This window comes from Phyllostomus discolor, chromosome 8 (assembly GCF_004126475.2).
Source record: "Phyllostomus discolor isolate MPI-MPIP mPhyDis1 chromosome 8, mPhyDis1.pri.v3, whole genome shotgun sequence".
Classification (NCBI taxonomy): Eukaryota; Metazoa; Chordata; class Mammalia; order Chiroptera; family Phyllostomidae; genus Phyllostomus; species Phyllostomus discolor.
This window is the reverse complement of record NC_040910.2, coordinates 40,251,843-40,270,875: the sequence shown is the minus strand read 5'-3', so window position 1 is coordinate 40,270,875 and position 19,033 is coordinate 40,251,843. Positions and strand designations below refer to the sequence as shown.

The 19,033-nt window shown below is 64.5% G+C and overlaps 1 protein-coding gene across 1 annotated transcript in view; it reads left to right on the top strand.

Annotated features, from left to right (window-relative positions):
- The window catches only part of PTPRS (protein tyrosine phosphatase receptor type S), a 95,726-nt gene extending 77,090 nt beyond the window's left edge, over positions 1-18,636 (top strand). The window contains 23 exon segments of the mRNA XM_036032231.1: positions 4-121; positions 1,627-2,235; positions 2,649-2,746; positions 3,160-3,413; positions 3,976-4,069; positions 4,172-4,387; positions 4,815-4,972; positions 5,465-5,476; positions 5,694-5,806; positions 7,175-7,222; positions 8,230-8,327; positions 8,419-8,542; positions 9,079-9,254; positions 9,342-9,461; positions 12,324-12,443; positions 12,445-12,479; positions 12,583-12,868; positions 13,010-13,188; positions 13,917-14,043; positions 14,133-14,258; positions 16,449-16,603; positions 16,761-16,896; positions 17,491-18,636. Coding sequence (XP_035888124.1) covers positions 4-121; positions 1,627-2,235; positions 2,649-2,746; positions 3,160-3,413; positions 3,976-4,069; positions 4,172-4,387; positions 4,815-4,972; positions 5,465-5,476; positions 5,694-5,806; positions 7,175-7,222; positions 8,230-8,327; positions 8,419-8,542; positions 9,079-9,254; positions 9,342-9,461; positions 12,324-12,443; positions 12,445-12,479; positions 12,583-12,868; positions 13,010-13,188; positions 13,917-14,043; positions 14,133-14,258; positions 16,449-16,603; positions 16,761-16,896; positions 17,491-17,559 — 3,471 coding nt within the window. The 3' untranslated portion in view covers positions 17,560-18,636.
- Positions 18,637-19,033: the final 397 nt, after the last annotated feature.

Sequence of the window (19,033 nt, the reverse complement as noted above, 5' to 3'; positions counted from 1 at the left end):
CAGGAGATGATCATCACAAACCTGAAGCCCGAGACCACCTACTCCATCACTGTAGCCGCCTACACCATGAAAGGCGATGGCGCTCGCAGCAAACCCAAGGTGGTAGTGACCAAGGGAGCAGGTATGAGACCCCCTCCTCCGATGGCTCCTCGGCCCTCACGGTGTCCCTGCAGAGTTACTGCGCCCTTGTAGGGAGAGGGTGGGCTGGGCTGGGCAGGGGGAACCTCCAGGGCAAAAGGGTGGGTGCTGCTCAGGGGGGCATCTGGGGCCCAGCCAGACCCAACCCCATCTCATCCTCCTCACTCTCACCCTCAGTAGCCACTTGGCTGCAGCCAGATGCAGATAGCTAAGGGCCGCCTCAAACCCCTTGTCCTGGCTTTGCCCGGCTGCCTGGACGCTCTCTCTGGCCTGCTCCTCCCCACACTTTAGGTCTTTACTTTGTCTCTCTCTCATTGGGGGAGGCTTCCCACCCCCTCCATGCCACAGTCTCAGTTCTGTGCCCCTTCTGGGCCCCCCGCAACACCCTGTCATTCCTCTATTGGCTCTGGCCACCTTGGGGGGGTTGTCACTTGGGGAGCTGTGCCTGTCTTCCCAGCTGCACCTTCAAGCCCCCCTTCTGACAGCCCTTCCTCATTTTCCCTTTCTGGCTCTTCTTGTCAGTCCCAAGGGTCTGCTTTCTCTCCAGCCACAAAGGCTCAGAGAGGGGAGAAAGGAGGAAGAGGCGACTGTGCAGATGTAAGGGGAGGGTGCTCCAAGCAGAGGGCACAGCCCAGGCAAAGGCTTGGAGAGGGGAACAGGCTCAGTGTGTCCGAGAAACCACAGAAAGGCCTCCGTCCCACTTCCCGCACCCACTGCTCCCTCTGGGGCCCTCGGTGCCCCACCTCTACGCTCACAACCAGACACGTAGGCTCGACACAACCCCTCTCCACACTGCTGTCCGCCATGCCCATGTGTCTCCTGAGCCTGGCTAGGCTGTGCATCCTGCAGTGCCCAGTGCCCCTGCCGCCTCCTCCGAGGAGCCTCCAAGGCTCCCTCCCCCTCTCTGAGGGACGTGGCGTTAGGGCCGTGCTTGCCGAGCGCAACCCACTGCATTCACGGCGACCGCTCACAGCACCGCCCATCCAAGGCCCTGCAGTGGAGAAGCGTGCTTCCCCTCTCCCTTACCAGGCCCCGAGACCTCTTTCGGCATGTTCGGTACTAAGGCTGCGAGAACCGTAGGGCACGGGCAGGATTCGGATGCTCTTGTGTCCCATGGATATTAATCAGGTGCCAGGATGGGCAAATGGACCAGGCAGGAAATGTGCGGCTTACTGACTAAAGGAAGAGACAGGCGAGGCCTGCTCTGAACTCCGGGGTGTTTTCCTTTACTGGGTTCTCTGAGTCCCTGGCCGCCTCCTTGTTCCTCAGACTCCCCCAGCACCGTCCTACCTCGGGGCCCGTGCACTGGCTATTCTCTCTGCCTGGAACTCTGTCCTTCCCAGATCTCCCTGCGGCTTCCTCCCTCACCTCCTTCAGGTGTCCGTGTCTCAGGGAGGCCTCTCTGAGACCCGCTTTTAAAAGCACCAACCCCGCCCCGTGCCCCCAGACTGGCAGGGAGTTACTGACGCCAGCCCTGTGTCCCCACAGTGCTGGGCCGCCCCACCCTGTCGGTGCAGCAGTCCCCTGAGGGCAGCCTGCTGGCACGCTGGGAGCCCCCAGCCAGCACCACCGAGGACCAGGTCCTGGGCTACCGCCTGCAGTTTGGCCGCGAGGACTCATCGCCCCTGGCCACGCTTGAGTTCCCGCCCACGGAGGATCACTACACGGCGTCAGGAGTGCACAAGGGGGCCACATACGTGTTCCGGCTGGCGGCCCGGAGCCGAGGCGGCCTGGGCGAGGAGGCAGTGGAGGTCCTGAGCATCCCAGAGGACACACCCCGCGGCCACCCGCAGATCCTCGAGGCGGCTGGCAACGCCTCGGCTGGCACTGTCCTGCTGCGCTGGCTGCCCCCGGTGCCTGCCGAGCGCAACGGGGCCATTGTCAAGTACACAGTGGCAGTCCGGGAGGCCGGTGCCCTGGGCCCTGCCCGAGAGACCGAGCTGCCGGCAGCGGCCGAGCCCGGCGCTGAGAACATGCTCACGCTCCAGGGCCTCAAGCCCGACACGGCCTATGACCTCCAAGTGCGGGCCCACACGCGCCGGGGCCCCGGCCCCTACAGCCCCCCCGTCCGCTACCGGACGTTCCTGCGGGACCAAGGTAGGCGCGGCAACCCCGCACCAGAGCCGGACCGGCCTCGTGCCCACCCCCGCCCCAGCCCCCTCCCTCTCCCCCACCCAGGTAAGTGGTCACTTTTCTGCTTCCTCGTGGATGCTCGAGGCGAGTCTGGACCCTGAGGCTCTGGCGTTGGCAAAGGTGGGACGTGCCTCGGCGGCACCGCCATCCCCCACCCCCTCCCCCTCTGCCTTCTCTCTGCAGCCGCGCCGTCTCCCCCAGCAGGGTCTTGGGACAGGGCCAGGCAGGGCCGGGCCAGGGCCAGGCAGGAAGGCCACAGGCACAGTGGACGACAGGGAACGCCTGGGCCGCCCCGCCCCCCACACACCCCCTCCCAGCCCACTCCTGGCTCTCACGGGGCTTCTCTTTTCTCTCCCCCGCTCGGCTGCTGCCCGCAGTCTCGCCCAAGAACTTTAAGGTGAAGATGATCATGAAGACGTCGGTCCTGCTCAGCTGGGAGTTCCCCGACAACTACAACTCACCGACGCCCTACAAGGTGCGGCCCCTGGCAGGCCGGTGGGCGGGGCCAGGATCTGGGGCTCGGTCTGGAGTCGAGGCTTGCTGGGGTGGCGGGTGGCGTTGGAGGTCAGATGGGCTCAGGGCTGAGGAGAGTTGGGCTTTCCTGGGACTGAGGCTCAGTCTGGGCTGGGGCTTCGTTTGCGATTAGGGCTCAGGTAGCCTGGGGCCAGGGCCTGGCCTGGAATTAGGGCTCAGAATTGGGGCTGAGCGGGGATTGAGGCTCTGTCTAGGGTTGTGGTTGAGGTTTAGGATTAGGGCTCAGTCAGAGTTGGGGCTTAATTGGGATTAAGAATCAGTCTGGGGTCAGTCGAGCGGGGTCAGGGCTGTGTCTGGGACGCAGTCTGGGGTGGCGGTTGGCCCAGACCCGCACTGAGCCGGCCCGGCCCGCAGATCCAGTACAACGGGCTCACTCTGGACGTGGACGGCCGCACCACCAAAAGGCTCATCACGCATCTCAAGCCCAACACCTTCTACAACTTCGTGCTGACCAACCGCGGCAGCAGCCTGGGCGGCCTCCAGCAGACGGTCACTGCCTGGACCGCCTTCAATCTGCTCAGCACCAAGCCCAGCGTGGCCACCAGGCCCAACCCCGACGGCTTCATCGTGGTGCACCTGCCTGACAGCCAGAGCCCCGTGCCCGTCCAGTACGCTCGGCCCCCCAGCCCCCGGGTCCCACACACCCCCCGTTAGCCAGCCGACGTGTGGCAGGGCAGCCCCGTGCCCTCTCCGCGCCTTGGCTCCCTCCCCTGGCCACAAAACGGGGGCTACGTCAGCCCCATCTTGTGCGGCTCCCACGCTTCCCATGGGAGTGGTCGCCGCCTGTGGCCGTGCGTCTACCTCTCCGACATTTTCTGACACCGCTGGGTGCCTGCCCATCTACTGGTTTGGGCGCCCAGATTGTTGGGTGGTGTGGCAGCAAGAGGCAGAGAAGAATTGAGGGCCACAAAAGCGTGTGGGCGTGGTAGCTGGGGCTCTGGAGGCTGTGTAGGAATTCAAGAAGTATAACTGCAAGGGATAGGCTTCCCGGGCAGGAGGCACGGTGCAATCAGAGGCCTGGAGGTTGGACCGCGGCTGGGGCCACAGGGAAGGGACCCGCTACGTGGGCGGAAGGGAAGACTCGGAAAGGGAGGCCCCCACGCACCCCGGGCAGCATCTGTCTGGTCACGCCTGTAGACGGCCTCCCTGTGGCTCTTCATCTTGTGACAGGAGCTACTTCATCGTGATGGTGCCGCTGCGCAAGTCTCGTGGCGGCCAGTTCCTGACCCCGCTGGGCAGCCCAGAGGACATGGACTTGGAGGAGGTGAGGGCTGGGGCCCAGCCTGCAAGGGACAGATGTCCCGGCTGTCGTGAGCCCATTGGCTCCCAGCTGGGCCCCGGGCAGCCCACACTTCTGTCCCCACAGCTCATCCAGGACATCTCCCGGCTGCAACGGCGCAGCCTGCGGCATTCGCGCCAGCTCGAGGTGCCCCGGCCCTACATCGCAGCCCGCTTCTCCATGTTGCCGTCCACCTTCCAGCCTGGTGACCAGAAGCAGTACGGTGGCTTTGACAACAGAGGCCTGGAGCCGGGCCACCGATACGTGCTCTTTGTGCTCGCTGTGCTGCAGAAGAGCGAGCCTGTAAGTCCCGAGGGGTGTCTGCCCACGCCCAGCCCTGCCCAGGGCCTCTGCCTCTGGGGCCTTGGCCTCAGAGCCAAACACAGATCCCGCCTCCTGGGCAGACGGGAGCTAGGGGAGTCACATGGAGAAGCGTTGTGGAGTCAGGGACTTGAGAACTGGGGCCCTGACTGTATGTGTAGGAGTTCAACAGAAAACGGCACCCCAAGCAAAGGTCTGGAGGTCCAAGAGGAGCAGAAGGGGCTACAGAGCGGCTGAAGCAGAGGGCCAACGGGGAGAAGGGCCAAGCCATGCAGGCCACCCCCAGGGTCCGTTTTCTTGGGAGCCACAGAGCAGAGCGCCCAGAGCAGGGGAGGGACGTGGCCCGTGTGGCCCCGGAGGGAGGGCGGACGCTGACGGGCACCTCCCCCATACCCGCCTGCCCACGCAGACGTTCGCCGCCAGCCCCTTCTCAGACCCCTTCCAGCTGGACAACCCGGACCCACAGCCCATCGTGGACGGCGAGGAGGGGCTCATCTGGGTGATCGGGCCCGTGCTGGCCGTGGTCTTCATCATCTGCATCGTCATTGCCATCTTGCTCTACAAGAAGTGAGTCCCCGGCACCCCCCTGCCTGCGAGGAGAGGGTTTTCCGGGAAGGCGGGTGTCGTGGAAAGCTCCAGGGAAGCGTCCTCCTGAAGACCGTCGGGGAGGCCTTCCGGGGTGCAGAGAGGGCAACCCAGGCCCAGGGGGCGGGCGTTCGATCCTGGTCCCTCAGCCTGGGCAGTGGCAGGACCGGGGTTCGCCCCAGGCCGGCAGTGTGACTCCGTCTGAGCCTCACGCTCCACTCGGCAGGAGGACGGGGTGGAGGCTCTCTGCCCAGTTTAAGGCGGGGGGTGGGTGTAGTGGCCACATGGGGCCTGTCCCAGCTTGGAGAGGGAGCAGGGTGGGCCTGGCAGAAAGGGTCGGCCCTATTTTCTGGATGAGACCAGGCTCAGGGAGGTTCGCAGAGCCACCCGCCGTCAGAACAGGCCCTTTGTGGCCAGCACTCCCTCACCTGACTTCTCTTTCCTCCTCACCCGTGTGTCTGCGTCTGGGAGCAGCAAACCTGACAGGTAAGAGCTGGCCCCACCCTGTAGGGGCCTGGGGCAGGAGGGAGAATGGGGTGGTGCTGAACCTTGTGGGGGGGGCCTGGCTGCCCCAGAGACTGCACACATGTGCACGTGTGGTCCCAGTCAGGCACACACACAGTCCCTTTCCCACCGCTGGGTGAGACGTTCTTGGGTCCTGGAGTGTGTTCACTCTCGGATTCTTCCTCCTCCCCCCGCAAAGCAAACGCAAGGACTCGGAGCCCCGCACCAAATGCCTGCTGAACAACGCCGACCTCGCCCCCCACCACCCCAAGGACCCCGTGGAAATGAGACGCATTAACTTCCAGACACCAGGTGTGTGCTTATCCCAGGTGCCAGGGGCAACACTGAGGGGGACAGGAAGCTGCCTCCCGGCGACCCTCACCTGCCCCCTCAGGCCGTGCTCGGTGCGGTTCCAGTCCCGACTCCCAAACTCCCGCGTGGGTCCCAGCCGGGGCGCTCCAGGGCTGGTTCTGCTCACTGCCAAACGAGTCGGGAAAAGTTGGGTCTCACTGGTGGTGGCCCTCTCCTGGGAGGAAGTAGCCCCTGCCCCCACCCGTTCCTGCTGGCAGGGAGAGCTGGGCTTCTGCTCACACCGCTCCTGCTCCTCTTCAGGCCGCCAGGCTTTTCCCCTCGCCCCCCAGGTGTGCCCCCCACAGGGTGTGCACCCAGCAAGGTACAGAAGCCGTGCCTCCCACGCGCCCTGTCCTGCCCTCCACGGCCACAGACCTCACACTCCTGCCTCTAAACAGCACCCTGTGGATGGAAGGGGTGCAGCTGAAGTCACCTGGGGGGTACACTGAGTCAGGGTCTTGTCCTCCACCGGCGGCAGCGTGTGCAGTGAGCCACACCCTCCCCATCTCCTCCCTCTTAATGGGCTCCTGCCGGCTGCTTCTGACCGGTTTTATGCTGCCCGTGGCCGCTCCTCCCCGGGGAGCTCAGCGTGTACGCCGCCCCTCCACCTGCACTCGCACTCGGGTCTCCGCTCCCTGCATCCGAACGGGCTCCTGTTAGCTCTCTCCCCAACCGAACGGAGGCACTCAGCGTCCGTGACTAACCGAGGGCTCCCGTGCCCCTGCCCGCGGACGCCCCCTTGGCGCTGCTGCCGGGCTGTGTCGTGTCAGTTGTGTGTGTGTTCGCCCAGACGAGGGTTTCGAGCATTCGGGGGTCACCTGGCATCCGCGGCCCTCCGTTGGGGGTCCTGGAGGTCTCACAGGGCCCCTCCGACGTGCTCCCTTCTCCTTCCTGTCTGACGTCAGTTCTTCCATCCGAACGCGGGCGAAGCACATGTTTCACGACAGCTGCTTCCCTCCCTCAAGTTCGAGCACTGGTCCCTGTGTCCCTCCCCGGCCCTCGGGTTTCTCCCTCACCGTCCTGCCTCCTCCTCCCCAGCCCCCCAGGGACCCCGACGAGGGCCCAAGGCCAGGCTGGCATGGGGGGGAGCACTGACAGGAGAGCCCGAAGGTCATGGCCAAACCCCAGGCAGAGAAAGCACAGCAGCTACCCCGGGCCGGGGCCGGCAGCCGCGTGTGTCCCCCCCCCCCCCCCCCCCCCCCCGTGTGGAAGTCGCTCTGCCCCCCCACCCTGCGTCTGTCGCCCAGCTGTCGTGCGTGCACCCAGCAGGGGTGGGGGAGACGGGCCACCCGCGTGTTTTCATTTATTTATTGTTTGCTGTTTCTGCAGATTCAGGCCTCAGCAGCCCCCTCAGGGAGCCGGGGTTTCACTTTGAAAGTTAGTTCCTGTGTCTTTCTGTTCTCGGCTCCCGCCCCGCGCCCCTCGTTTGTTTTCATCTTCGGTCCCTCCATCTCTCTGCCGCCTCTCTCTGCCCACCTGTCCTGCGCTGGCTTCCGTGGGGGGCGGGGGGTTAGGGTTAGTGCCCTTCGGGTGCCGGTTGTGACTGTGTTGCGGGGTGGGGACAGGGACGTAGGTGGACACAGGCATATGTACGTAAGAGCAGGAGTCCACCTGTGTGATGGACAGGGAGAGCCACCGGGCAGATGGACACCAGCCTCAGACCCCGTAGAGGTGGGCTCTTGGGGGGTGTCCAGGGGCCCCACTTAGAACAACAGCTGTCTGTCAGCTGGCCTGGCGGTGGCGCAAGGCTGCAGCATGCGTGTGCTCGCACGGTTGGCGCCAGTCTGGCAGCAGATGGGGTCGGGCAGACCCGGGCGTCAGGGAGAGAGCCAGGCCCAGCCACCCTGGGGCTCTGCAGATGGGGGCCGTCGCTGCTCCCTGTCCCAGACAGGAAACGGGCTGAGGGCGCCTGCCCCGAGCTGGCACCCTGACAGGCGGGGTCACCCCAAGTCTGCTCTGTGGCCCCTCAGGTCTCCCTGGCAGGCCTCTGCAGGCCCTGTGGTCCCAAAGGGGCAGACAGGAGTGTTCCTCCCCCACCACAGGGAACAATGTTCCTTCATTTCTGCTTCTTCATTTCTGTGTCACCCGCCTGCTTCCTGCCATGAGGCACCAGGAGCTTGGAGTCTGTCCTCCAGGGCAGCCCTCCCCCGGCTGGGTTGGGGACAGAGCAGGGGCACAGCGTGAGCAGGGTGTCAGGCTTGGCCAGGAGCCGAGCCTCTGGTGCCCCACTTGCACATGCGCAGGCCAGGGGTCCCCGCCCCACCACGCCCTCTAACCGCAGCTCACCCATCGCAGACTCACACTGTAGAGCACCCCGTCCCTCCCGGCCTCTGGGCTGGCCCCCGGTGACCAGCCCGCACCTGCGGGGTCTGCTCTCCCCACAGGCATGCTCAGCCACCCGCCCATCCCCATCTCGGACATGGCGGAGCACACGGAGCGCCTCAAGGCTAATGACAGCCTCAAGCTCTCCCAGGAGTACGAGGTGAGCCTGGCCCCGCCGCCCATCCGCCTGGGCCCCCAGATGCCCTCCCCCCGACACCCCCTCTGACCCCCCAGCTGCCCTTTCCCCGCAGTCCATCGACCCGGGCCAGCAGTTCACGTGGGAGCACTCCAACCTGGAAGTGAACAAGCCCAAGAACCGCTACGCCAACGTCATCGCCTACGACCACTCCCGCGTCATCCTCCAGCCCATCGAAGGTAGCACGGCGCCCCAGGCTCCGCCCTGCCCTTCCCCACTCCCCAGGCAGCCCACAGGCCCCACGCCTCCTCCCAGACACGGCAGGGCCGGCACGGACAAGCTGGGGGACAGGCAGGAAACCGAAGCCTGACCAGGCCTCATCCGGCACCAGCCAGAGGCCCCTGGGGGCTCCTAGACGTGTGTTTAACTGGTGGCTGCTGTGCATGACACGGTTCCACCTGTTGTCTGCATCACTGGTCCTCAGCTAGGGCAGTCCTGCCGCTCAGGGCCAAAATGTCTGGGGACATTTTTGTGGCCACAAGTTGGAGGACGGGGCCGCTGCTGACATCTAGAGGGTGGAGGCCAAGGCAGCCGCTCACTGCCTACAGCACACAGGACGGCCCCCGTGGCCGTGGCGGCAGTGGAAGTGCCCAAGGCCCACGCCCCACGATTTCCTTGGGGACAGATGGGCGTACTCCAGGGCAGCTTCCGGGTGGGCTGTGGGGGGCCAGCCCCGGGCGCCCCCACTGCCCTCTGGCTTCTCGCCCCGCTGTAGGCATCGTGGGCAGCGATTACATCAATGCCAACTACGTGGACGGCTACCGGCGGCAGAACGCGTACATTGCCACGCAGGGGCCACTGCCCGAGACCTTCGGTGACTTCTGGCGCATGGTGTGGGAGCAGCGCTCGGCCACCATCGTCATGATGACGCGGCTGGAGGAGAAGTCGCGGGTGAGCCCGGAGCCCGCCGCCCCCGGCCCCACGCCCGGCCTCGGCCGGCCCGGCCCGCGCTCACCTCTGTCCTCTCGCTCGGCACAGGTCAAGTGCGACCAGTACTGGCCCAACAGGGGCACGGAGACCTACGGCTTCATCCAGGTGACACTGCTGGACACCGTCGAGCTGGCCACGTTCTGCGTGCGGACCTTCTCCCTGCACAAGGTAGGGGCTGCGGCGGGGTCGTGGGGCCGAGGAGGCAGCCAGGGCCCCCCGCTGCCCTGGGAGCACCCGTCAGACGCAGAACACCGAGCGTGTTGACCCAGGCTGACCGAATTCACGTGAAGCCCACTTTGTGATGGAGAAACTGAGGCTCGGGGTGGGGCACCTCCTATCTCCAGCCGCTGCAGTAGGACAGAACCAGCAGAGCCCAGCTCAGCAGTGAACCCGTTGTCCTCTAGTTGTCAGTCACGTCCCAGGTGTCCCCTGTCCTCTCATCCTCTGCCCGGTGCTGGCCGAGTCGGAGCCCCGCCCGTGAGGGGCGCTGCGCGCGGGGTGGGGCACAGGGCCGGGCGGGGCAAAGGGCCGGAGAGACCCTGCTGGCCCCCGGCAGCGGCGCCCACCGTCACAGGGCTCAGTCTGCCTCCCACCTCGGGCGTCCGCAGGTGTGCCATGTGTGGCCCGGGGGGTGTTTTTTACTGCTGTGCTGGGGAGGGACGGCGCTGCCAGCGGCAGGGTGCTCCCCGGATTCCAGTCAGGCCTCTCGACATCCAGCCCGCGCCAGACCCAGCGCCAGAGCACTGGGTCGTTGCCCAGGAGGGGCGTGCGGTCCGTGGGTCACTCACACGTACCCAGCACATGCATGTGTCCGGCTGTGACCTGGGCGCCGGGACACAGCAGGGAGCAAAGTGCTCTGGTCTCGTGTGCAGTGGGTAGGACACAGGCACAAGATGTGAAAACAGCAAATCTCTTTAATTTATTAGGGTGGCATCGGTCGATGATGACACTATGTAAGTTTCAGGTGCACGCCCTCACGACCTGCCCTCGCCGTGTTCCGCCTGTGTGCCACCCGCAGCCCGGCCCCTCCGTCGCGGTGTGCTCAGCCCTCTCTGTCCCGTGTCCCCCCCAGCCCTCTCCCCTCGTGACCGCCGCTCCGTCTGCCGTCTGTGTTTGGGGCGTGTTCATTTGCTGCTTCACACGGTTCTTGTTCTTTTCTGCCCGACTTAATGCGCTCAGCACAGTGTTCTCAAGGCCCACCCACGTGGCCACAAGTGGCGTCTTCTGTCATGGCCGAGTGGCGTGCCACAGTGCGCGTGTGCCATGCCGTCTGCACCCAGTCGTCCTTTGGAGGACACGGGTGGGGGCCGTGTCCTGGCCACAGTGAATAACGTGGCAGTGAACACAGGGTCCGTGTGTCTTTGCGTGCCTAAGTGTGAAGTTTTTCACACTTAGAAACCCCCAAGAGGGCTGGCTGGGTCGTGTGGCAGCTCCTTCTTACTCCTGTGAGGGACCTGCGCACCGTTTTCCGTCCCCAGCGGCCATGTGCAAGACCCCTGCCCTCCGCCTCCTCCCCGGCACCTGTGGCTTCTGTCCGGTTGGCGGTGGCCCTTCCCGCGGGTGGGAGCGGCACCTCGGGTGGTTTGGACTTGCAGCTCCCGTGTGGCTGGCGAAACCGAGATCCTCCCGTGTAGCTGTGGGCCGCGTGTGTATCTTTGGGAAACTGTCGGGTGGTCTGCCCGGGGTCTGACCATTTGTTCTGCTGTGGGTGAGGTGCGCGTGTTCTGCGTGTGTTCTGGGCAGTAACCCCGCCCCGGAGCTGCCCCTCCCAGGCATCTTCTCCCACTCGGCTGGTTGCCTTTTTTGTTCTGTTGATGGTTTTTTGTGCTGTGTGGAGGCTTTTTAGGTTGATGCCGTCGCATTTATTTTTTCTTTTACTCCCCTTGCCTCGGGAGGGAAGTGGAGTTCACAAAAACTTCTCTGAGACCAGGGTCCAAAAGCGATAAGGAATTCTCACGTGCAGGTTTGAAGTAAAGCCGAGGAGAAGAACAGAATGTGCACTGGGGGGGCTGGAGGAGGGAGGGACGGGTTCATGAGGAGATTCCAGGAAAGAGCGTTCCAGGCAGGGGGCAAGTGTGTGCAAAGGTCCCGGGGCGGGCCTGTGCTTGGTGTGTCGGAGGGGCAGAGAGAAGGCCCCCGTGGCCGGGGCTGAGTGAACACTGCGGGGAGAGGGAGCAGCTGAGGGCAGGGAGGGGATGGGCTGGTTGTGTGGGGCCCGTGGGCCACGGGGAGGACTTGAGCTTTTTTGTGGAGGGAGGTGGGGGCCCTGGAGGCCTTGTAGTCACGTAGGCACGGGAGGTGTGGGACCTGATGCTCGCCCACCAGCGCTCTCTGGCTGCTGTGGGGGGGGGTAGCCGGGGAGGGGAGGGGGAGCACCAGCGGCCTGGAGGGACCAAGGCAGAAGTGACACTCACAGGGTCCCAGGGTGATAATGGCATGGATCATGGTGACCGCCATGAGGAGGGTGAGAAGTGGGCAGGTTTGAGATTGACTTTGTTTTTTTTTTTTTTTATTTGTTTCAGATTTGTTTGTTTTAATTGAGTTTAGAGAGCAAGAGGAAGGGTGAGAGAGACATCAGTTTGTTGTTCACTTATTTATGCATTTATTGGTTGATTCTTGTGACATGTCCCCTGACCGGGAATCGAACTCTGCAACCTTGGCGTGTCGAGATGACACTCTAGCCAACCGAGCTATCTGGTCTGGGCTGGGATGGACTCTGAAGGCCGTCCATAGTGTGGGCTGGGGTGTTGGACATGTAGGCGTCGAGTGGAGGGTGACCCTGAAGTTCTGTTAAGAGCCCTGGAGGGGAGGAGCAACCGTCACCTGAGGTGGAGGTGGAGGGGGTGGGGAAGGACGCTGGGGCACACGCTGGCCGCATCCCGTGAGACAGACCTGACACCTTCGCTGGAGACCCCTCTGTGTCCAGGGGGCAGGTGGACACCCAAGTCACAGGCACGGCGGCCGGGGGGTGGTGCTCCAGGCGTCCCCTGCACGGGCCACGGTGCTAGGAGGTCTCCCTGTGGCCCCCAGAACGGCTCCAGCGAGAAGCGTGAGGTCCGCCAGTTCCAGTTCACGGCATGGCCGGACCACGGGGTGCCCGAGTACCCGACCCCGTTCCTGGCGTTCCTGCGGAGGGTCAAGACCTGCAACCCCCCCCGACGCCGGCCCCGTGGTGGTGCACTGCAGGTACAACGGCCCGGCCCCAGCCCCCGGCTCCTGCCAGCGCCTAGCGCCCCGCCACCCCGTCCCTCTCCCGAGGGGCGCCTGATCGCCATGCCTGTCCCCGCAGCGCCGGCGTGGGCCGCACCGGCTGCTTCATCGTCATCGACGCCATGCTGGAGCGGATCAAGCCAGAGAAGACGGTGGACGTGTACGGCCACGTGACGCTCATGCGGTCTCAGCGCAACTACATGGTGCAGACAGAGGACCAGTACAGCTTCATCCACGAGGCGCTGCTGGAGGCCGTGGGCTGCGGAAACACTGAGGTGCCCGCCCGCAGCCTCTACGCCTACATCCAGAAGCTGGCCCAGGTGGAGCCCGGCGAGCACGTCACGGGCATGGAGCTCGAGTTCAAGGTGGGAGAGGGTGTACAGGCTGCAGTGGGTGCGCGGGCAGGGCCCAAGGGTGGGGGGCAGCGTTCCCCTGCCTGCTGTCCCACTGTCTGCGCTCTGGCTGGAGGCTGTCTGGACAGTAGCCCCTGTTCCTCATCCCCACAGCGGCTGGCCAACTCCAAAGCCCACACGTCCCGCTTCATCAGCGCCAACCTGCCTTGTAACAAGTTCAAGAACCGCCTGGTGAATATCATGCCGTATGAGAGCACGCGGGTCTGCCTGCAGCCCATCCGGGGCGTGGAGGGCTCCGACTACATCAACGCCAGCTCCATCGACGGCTACAGGTACCTCACCTCCGCCTGGCGGGACTGGGGCCTGGAAGGGCCCCGGCCTTGTGCCCAGGTGGCTCGGTTCTCGTGGGGAGACAATGCTGCACGGCCTCTGCCAGCCCCGTGCGGGCGCAGTGGGGGTGGGGCGCCTTCCCATGCACCTGAGGGCCACTGTGCGCCATGGGGCTCTGCCTCCTGCGTGTCCCCAGCTGTCGGTCGGAGCCGCCCTGCCCCGGGGGACGTTTGGCATTGTCTAGGGACATGTGTGACTGTCGGGATTTGAGTGTGTTGGGCAGTGGCTACTACTGGGCATGGTGGGTGGAGCCAGGGGTTTTGCCCAGAACGATGCCGAGTCGCAAGGGACGACCCGGCGGTGGGTGCCAGCAGTGCTGATGCTGAGAAACCACGGCCAGAGAGGGCGTCCAGGCCGAGGTGCCGCCTGCGCCAACTACTGAACGTCGTTCGCTGGCACTTGGGGGAGGCAGAGCAGGAAGGCGGGGAGGTTGGAGAGCAGTTGCGCTTGCTGGAATGCGTCCTGCGGCTGACGGCTTCCCCGGTGCTAAACGGAGCCGTTGGGAGGGCCCAGTGAGACAGGGAGGGAGGCAGTCCCTGCTCGCCACGCAGGCAGTTGCGTGGCAGGTGTGGCTGCTGTGGCCCCACCTGGTCCTCCAGGCAGCAGGGAGCCAGCCTCGGGCCCAGGCCCCGTCCCCCAGCCCTGCACTCACTCCCCCTCCCCGCCCCAGGCAGCAGAAGGCTTACATCGCCACGCAGGGACCGCTGGCGGAGACCACGGAGGATTTCTGGCGCATGCTGTGGGAGAACAACTCGACCATCGTGGTGATGCTGACCAAGCTGCGGGAGATGGGCCGGGTATGCGGGGACCAAGGGGGGCAGGGCAGGCCGGGGGGGGGCGGGTGGCGCTCGGGCAGGGCTGACCACAGACCCCGTGCCCTTGACAGGAGAAATGTCACCAGTACTGGCCAGCTGAGCGGTCTGCCCGCTACCAGTACTTCGTAGTGGATCCGATGGCAGAATACAACATGCCACAGTACATCCTGCGGGAGTTCAAGGTCACGGACGCCCGGGTGAGTGTGGGGGCAGGTTGGCAGCAGGGCTGGAGCCCCACCTGGAGCCCAGGTGGGGCTCCGCATTTCTCTGGTGACCAGGAGACGGCCTCATGAGCTGGGAGCAGAAGCAAAGGCCCTGGGGCAGGAATGAGCGTGGGGTGTTGGGAGGAGAATGAGTGAGTTGGCCTATCCCTCCCACTGCCAAGTGGGTGGAGAGAGGACCTGTCCCCGTGCTGGCCTATGGTGTCCCCCCTAGAGCACGTGTCACCCACTCACCTGGGTGTGGGGGGAGCCGAAGCCTGTGGGGGGCACTGTTAGCGGGCTGCAGGGGGCATTCGGTGGGGTGGCGGTGCTGGGAGGGAAGGCTGGGGCCGGGGCGGGGGGGCAGAGAGGGTGCCGCCCGGTGGGGGCGGGTGGTGGGAATGGGCCCCGTGGGCAGGGAGAGAGGAGAGCGGCGTGGGTGGTATCAGCCCATGCAGTGGTCGGGGGTGGGGAGGGGCTGTTAGATGGCGGCTGGCCAGGCTGACCCTGGGAGGTGGCCCTTTTGGGTGACAGAGGATCCAAGCTGGTGAGAGAGGAGGGGCGGGAGAAGGTTGTCAAGGTGTCGCCAGTGGCTGGGGTGACGAAGGTCACCAGGGCCCCGGTGTCGGGGCTATGAGATGCCGCCGCTGGATTGCTGGGATGTGGGGCCACCAGTCAGCAGAAGCTGCGGCCCTCGGAGGGGTGTGAGCCAGCGCAGTGCCCCGGGGGAGGAAGGCTGGTCAGAGAAGGGACCGCGCGGGTGTCAGCGGTGGATGGAGGAAGGGCAGACTGGAGAGGAGCCGGTGGGGCTGGGGGAGAAAGTCGATGGAAAACAACTTTGAAAAGTGGAGCGCGGTGAGCATTCGGGGGAGTAGACGACGCTGCAGCCGGAAGGAGACAGGAAGGTGGGGCCGGAAGGAGGGTGCTGGGTGGCGGAGGCTGGCAGGGCGGGCAGCTCCACTGGGTGGCGCCACGGTGCCGAGGGGGCGGCCGGAGAAGGTGGTGGGCAGTGTTCTCCGGGGGGCGGAGGGTCGTGGGGGCTGGGCCGCTGGGCTGTGAGGGATGGGAGGTGGCGGAGGGTCTGACGTGGCGGCCCGGCCGGGCTGTGGGACGACAGGGTGGGCGAGAAGGGTGCCCAGGGGGTGGGCTGGAGACCGTCAGTGGCAGGCGATGTTGCTGGGTGGTGAAGGGTCACGCACTGGCGGGGGTGGGTGGTGCCCCTAGGTGAGAGCGGCTGGTGAGCACAGGTGTCCCCCCGCAGCGGGCGCCCGGAGCGGTGGGTAGCACTGAGCCCTGCGCACCCACGGTCTTGCTCCGGGCGTGCATGCCTGCCAGAGCAGGGGCAGCGGTGCACTGCCTGGAAGCTCCATGCGCAGCCTGGGGGCCGGCTCGAGGGAATACCGGGGTCACTGGAATGCTCACCGTGATGCTGCCTCCATGTTGGCGGCGGGTGACTGCAGCAGACGCGCCGGAGGGAGGGCTGGCGCATGCGCTGGGCGGGGCGGAGCAGGGCGGGGCGGGATTTTATCACGTTATACACAACGTCACACCACCTTTTAAAATTGAGTGAATGGAAAATTCCAGAAATAAACAGTTCATATTTCGGACCTCAGTTGGCTATGAGAATTGAAACCATGGAAGGCGCAACTGTGGGTGGTGGGGACGGCCGTCTTCAGGGGTGGGTGGCACCAGTAGGAAATGACGCATCGCCGGGGCGGACGGTGCAGGGAGGAGGCTGAGGTGTGGGCGGTGCTGTTAGAAGGCAGAAGGTGATGGGTTGGAGCAGTGGGTGGTGGGTGGCAGCCCCATGGGGCAGTGCGGGGCGCGTGGCACCGCTGGGCAGTGAAGGACGCCAGACGATGGTTCGGGTGGTCCCCTGAGACGGCACAGGGTGCAGGCTGCCCGCGGACGTGGAGGTGGGAGGGGCCGGTGCAGGGTGGAGGGTGGCAGAGAAGAGGGGCGTGGGACGTGGCCTGGTGGTTGTGGTGGGTGGGATTGGAGATGTGGAGAGAGGACCACTGGGGGGGGGGGTGCACAGTGGCCATGGAGACGGTGTCATTGGGTGGTGATAGCAGAAGACGGTGGCGAAGGCTGGAGCTGCTGGGGCTAGAGGACGGGGTTGCGGGCCAGCGGGCACGGCGGTGACCACCACTGACCTTGTGAGCAAGGCTGGGCTCTTCTTTCCAGGACGGCCAGTCCCGGACTGTCCGGCAGTTCCAGTTCACAGACTGGCCGGAACAGGGCGTGCCGAAGTCGGGGGAGGGCTTCATCGACTTCATCGGGCAGGTGCACAAGACCAAGGAGCAGTTCGGCCAGGATGGCCCCATCTCTGTCCACTGCAGGTGAGCCGCTCCCCAAGCCCCGGCCGCTTCCTGTTTAGGGAAGCGGAGGCCCGAGGAGGATACCCGTCAGCCTCAGGCACTCTGGTCTGGGGTGTTCTCATGCCTGGGGAGTAGGGGTCCAGGCGCCCTGCACTGAGCTGCCACCTCCCTCCCACAGTGCTGGCGTGGGCAGGACCGGCGTCTTCATCACACTCAGCATCGTGCTGGAGAGGATGCGGTACGAGGGTGTGGTGGACATCTTCCAGACAGTGAAGATGCTGCGGACCCAGAGGCCGGCCATGGTGCAGACGGAGGTGCGCAGGGGACAGGGAGAGGCGTCCCGGCCTCACAGCTCTGTCGCCGGAGCCTCAGTCTCCCCTCCGTGATGTGGGCTCTGGGTCGTGAGTGGGTGGTCGTCGGTGCCTCCTGCTCTGGGCCGGAAGGGGATTGGTCAGCTCTCGACACAGGAGTAGATGAAGTTCAGAGCTGAGAAGTGTCCCTGGGGCTAGGAGACGGGTCTGTTCTAGTCCCAAAGTCACAGCCAGTTCATGGCTCAGCCAAGACCCTGACACAGGCCACAGATTCTCAAGTCCCACTGCTGCCCCGGCAGGGAAGTGGGGCCCAGCGCGGGACCGGTCTTCCCCTCAGTCGCATTCACGTTGGGCACTTGAACAGGGTCCTCCCTCTGCTGTCTCTGGAGAGACAGAGCTGGTGTCAGACTCCTGGCCTGGAGGGGCATGTGGAGGGACCACTGAGCAGCCGTGTCTTTGTGTACGACCCGTAGGCAGAGAGGACAGGGCACTTGGGGCGGAGAGTCCGTGCTGTGGACACGCCCCAGGGGCCACAGGGAGCCCTGAGAAGTGTCAGAGAGGAGGCACCTACAGCCCTGTTCCCCGCCCTTCCCACAGGACGAGTACCAGTTCTGCTACCAGGCAGCTCTGGAGTACCTGGGAAGCTTCGACCACTATGCAACCTAAAGCCATGGTCGCCTGGCCCAACTCCACCGGCTCCAGATGCCTCTCTCTGCCCGGGCTGGGGGGCCCCTGGAGGCCTGCACCCCCGGCGGCGGTGGCAGCGGCGTTTCTGCACGGTCTCTGGGAATGACGTGACCCCCGGCAACCTCCCCGGCACCAGCCGCCGCCTTGAAATACTTGCCACATTCCTCGTTCCCTTCCAATTCCAAAACGAGCAGTTCCGGGGTGGGGGGTGGGGGTGGAGAGCAAATGGGGGTTTTCCCCAGAACCAGAGGAGGACGGGGCTGTGGCCCCTCGCCTGCCGCCCCCCACCCCCAGGGGGGTTTCCAGCCCTGCATCAGCAGCAGGCTGGAGGGGGCCAGAATTCAGCTTTTTGTTTTTCAAACTCCGTGTAACTGTATCCAGTGACATTTCCTTTTTTTTTTAAATAGCGTATTTTTTTTCCAATTTTTTTAAAAAGAAAAAAAAAGTGACTTACCAGTCCACGAACTTAAAAAGAAAAATGTTGCTTATTCCTGTTCTCCTCACAGTCTATTTTTTCACTGTAGAGCGTGCTTGCGTGGCGGCCATGTGCGCTCTGACAGCTGTCCCCGCGGCCGGCGTTTTCTCTTTCCTGCCATCGGAAGCCGTGCCTCAACTCAAGAACAGGGCGTTCTTTTGCTCCTGGTTTCTTTTTTCCTTTTTTTTCTTTTCTTCTTTTTTTAATGATTAAATCTTCAGACATATCAAGCACGGTTCCAAGGGTGGGGCAGTGGAGGGCGGGCCCCAGCAACGGTGGCCGCCTCCCTGCAGCCCCCACAAGCCCTGAGGCGGGAGAAGGGACAGAGCAGGAGATTCTGCCTCTTCAGGGATGGGAGGCTGGGTGCTGGCCCTGGCCAGGGCGCCTTTCCCCTGGGACTATGGGGCAAACGCAGAAAGCACGGCATCCCCCACCCCCGAGCAAGCGAGTTTTTCTCTTTGTACCAGAGCAGATCTGCCGTTGCTCTAGACACTGTTTATTCAAACGGAAGCAGCTGGGTGGTTTTCCCACCTCTGTGTATGTAGATATATCAACTTTGTATTAAAGGAAGATGGTCTGAACCCAGTCGTCGGCGACGTCTTTGTCGTGCCCCCACCCAGCCTATCTTGTCCCGGGCTGGCAGGGGCCTGGAGAGCTGTCTGTCCTGTAACAGTCCCGTGAGGAGGGGCCCGGAGAGCCGGTGCTGCTGGTCCAAGGGCCCTCAGTGTCTACAGGGCCCTGCTGGGGTTCGAACCCAAGTTCTGGCCTTACGGGGACTGCCTCATTGGTACTAGTTACCATTGTTGATTATACTGGGACCACCACTGAGCATCGACCAGGAGCCAGCTCTCTGAGATGGATGTCATTAGCCCAATTTACAGATGAGGAAACAGGCTCAGAGAGGGGCCAGAACTAACCCAAAGTCACATGCACTTTGGAGTGGAGCTGGGATCCACACCCTGGTGGGTCTCAGCCGCA